Below are 2,500 nucleotides of genomic sequence, written 5' to 3' on the forward strand. Positions count from 1 at the left end.
TGCCATGATACATGTTTCTTGTATTTATTTTAGTATAATTGCTGATTAGCAACATTATCATTGTTATTGGCATTATCATCATCATTACCATTAGGATAATCCTGGTCATTATCAATACCATTACTATCATCATCACCATCATCATTATCACAATCATTATCATCATTATCATAATCCTTGTCATTATCACCATCATCACTATTATCATCATGATCACAAGGCTAGCAATTATCATTCCTATCATTATCATCAACTTCATCACTACCATTATCATCATCATTTTTATTTCTCCCCGTCATCATTCTTCCCTTAATCTTCCTTCATTTATCCTTTTGTTTTAATATATTTACTTCTTATTATACACATTCTCTCTTTTCTTATTTATCCCATATTCTCTTGCGTTCTTCTTTTTCATATTTTTCCTTTTATTTTTTATTTTTTTATATTGATTCGTTTTCTTTTCTTTATCTCGTTTTCTGTTCTTTATTATGGTCGCTTCGATTTTCATCGTTTCTCGTTCTTTCATGAAAAAATGTATAGAATTCTTCGTTTTTCTTCATCTTAATCTTGGACGAATCTCGTTTTCTTAGTTTCTCATTTTTTTCATTAAAATAATACCTCGTTTTCTTCCTAGTACTATTTTATTCCGGTATCCTTTTCGTCTGTCTTTCGGATTCCCGTTTCTTTCTGCGCTTCGGTCTTTCTCCTCATTACTTTATTTACCCGTTTTTCTGTTTCTGCGGAGCTATTCTCCATTCGTTAACTCGGGTCGATGTCCCGTTTTCTTCGCGTCGCGGTGGGAGTCCTCAGCTCATCTCCCGTTTTCTATTCTCCATTCGGGTCGATTCCCGTTTTCTTCCTCATCTTCCGTTTTCTGTTCTCTTATAATCATTCCTCATTTCTTTTCTTTTTCATTTTTTTTTTCACAGCTTTTTGGTTGACTGGTCGTTCTCTTCTGGTAGTTTGTGGTTGATGACTGGTACAGGTATGGTAGGTGAGCCTGGTTCACTCATCTCCTCTGTCGAAAAAGTATTTTTTTTTATATGATGGATATGTACGTCATTATGATGATGAAGGTGATATTAATCGTAATGATAATGATGATGATGAGGAGGAGGAGGAGGATGTTAATGAGGATGATGATAATGACAAAAAAGATAATAATAACAATGGTGATGATAATGATGATAATAATGATAATGATAACACTGATCATGTTAATGATAAAAATGATAATGATAATGCTGATAGTAATGATAGAAATAATGTTATAATAATAATAATGATAATGAGGATAATACAGAAGGAAAAAACGATAAGTCAAAGACTCCGGCAGCTCCTAGGGTGAGTTTATTGGATTATATAATGGAAGGAAGGCAGGGTAACACAGTGCAGGTGCATCACAGCCCAAGAAATAGAAATTAATTCCTTCAGTTACCCCCTTCCTTATCCCTCCCTCCCCCCTCCCTACCTCCCCCTCCCCCTTCCCTACCCCCTCTCCCTACCCCCCTCCCTCCCTACACCCTCTCCTCCCTCCCTCCCTCGCCCCCTCCCACTCCCTCCCTCGCCCCCTCCCCCGCATTGACTCACCCGCCTCCCTCCCCTCTCCCTATCTCCCTTATACCTATCACCGCGCCCCCTCCCTACCCTTATACCATCCCAAATTGACTCCCTGCCTCCCTCCCCATTACCCCCTGCACCCCTCCACTCCTCTCTCCTTCAACCCCCCCCCTCTCTATCTCTGCCCCCCTCGCCTAACCCTTCTCCCCCCCTTGAACCGAGCCCCCCCTCCCTAATTACCTCCCCCCCCCCCCCATTTGACATCCCTCCTTTCACCCTCGCCACTTCCCACCCTACCACCCACTAAAATCCCTCCTCTGCCCCTACCCCCTCCCCATTGACATCACCCCTATCCCCCCTTACCCCCTATCCCTACCCCTACCCCTTCCCGACCCCTCTACCCTACCCCTTCCCTACCCCCCTCCCTACCCCCCCATTGACTCACCTGCTCCACGGGGGTGGGGGGGAGGGGGGGGGGGGGGTGGGGGGGGGGGGGGGTGGGGGCCCCCCTCCCTCCCCCCCGCCTCGGCCGTGTGCCTGTGGCTAACGATCCCGATGGAGGGCAGGTAGTCGCCGTGGGAGGTTATCTCGTGCCGCGGCCTCATCCTCGTGCAGAGTGCCAGTGCCAAGATCATGACGAGGAAGAATGCCATCCCTGTGAGCACCCACGCCCACACTTGGCCCTCGCCCACGTTGCCTTCTTCTTCTTCTTCTTCTGCTCCTTCTGCTCCTTTTTCTTTCGCTTCTTCTTCTGTTTGTTCGTTGATCCCTTGGTCTTGGTCCCCTTCGTTCTCGTCTGGGTCTGGATTTGTCGTCGGGTCGTGCAGGTCGGGCGAGGCGTGTCTGATCCAGGATTCTTGGCCTGTTATGGAGAGAGGAGGGGGGAGGGGAAGGGGGAAGGGAGGGAGGTTAGATGGGTTGGGTTCTATTGTGAATTTGG

At 46.2% G+C, this 2,500-nt stretch overlaps 1 protein-coding gene across 2 annotated transcripts in view; it reads right to left on the reverse strand.

The window, feature by feature from the left end:
• Positions 1-315: 315 nt before the first annotated feature.
• The window catches only part of LOC122257278 (uncharacterized), a 23,537-nt gene continuing 21,352 nt past the window's right edge, over positions 316-2,500 (reverse strand). For both annotated transcript variants that reach the window (XM_086544815.1, XM_086544816.1), the window contains exons 8-9: positions 2,069-2,422; positions 316-1,021 (exon numbers count right to left, since the gene is read on the reverse strand). In XM_086544815.1, coding sequence (XP_086400941.1) covers positions 924-1,021; positions 2,069-2,422 — 452 coding nt within the window. In that variant the 3' untranslated portion in view covers positions 316-923. The remainder of the gene's footprint in view (positions 1,022-2,068; positions 2,423-2,500) is intronic.

Source organism: Penaeus japonicus, unplaced genomic scaffold (genome assembly GCF_977035675.1).
Source record: "Penaeus japonicus unplaced genomic scaffold, GWHDUDI00000001_assembly GWHDUDI00000015, whole genome shotgun sequence".
Taxonomy (NCBI): domain Eukaryota; kingdom Metazoa; phylum Arthropoda; class Malacostraca; order Decapoda; family Penaeidae; genus Penaeus; species Penaeus japonicus.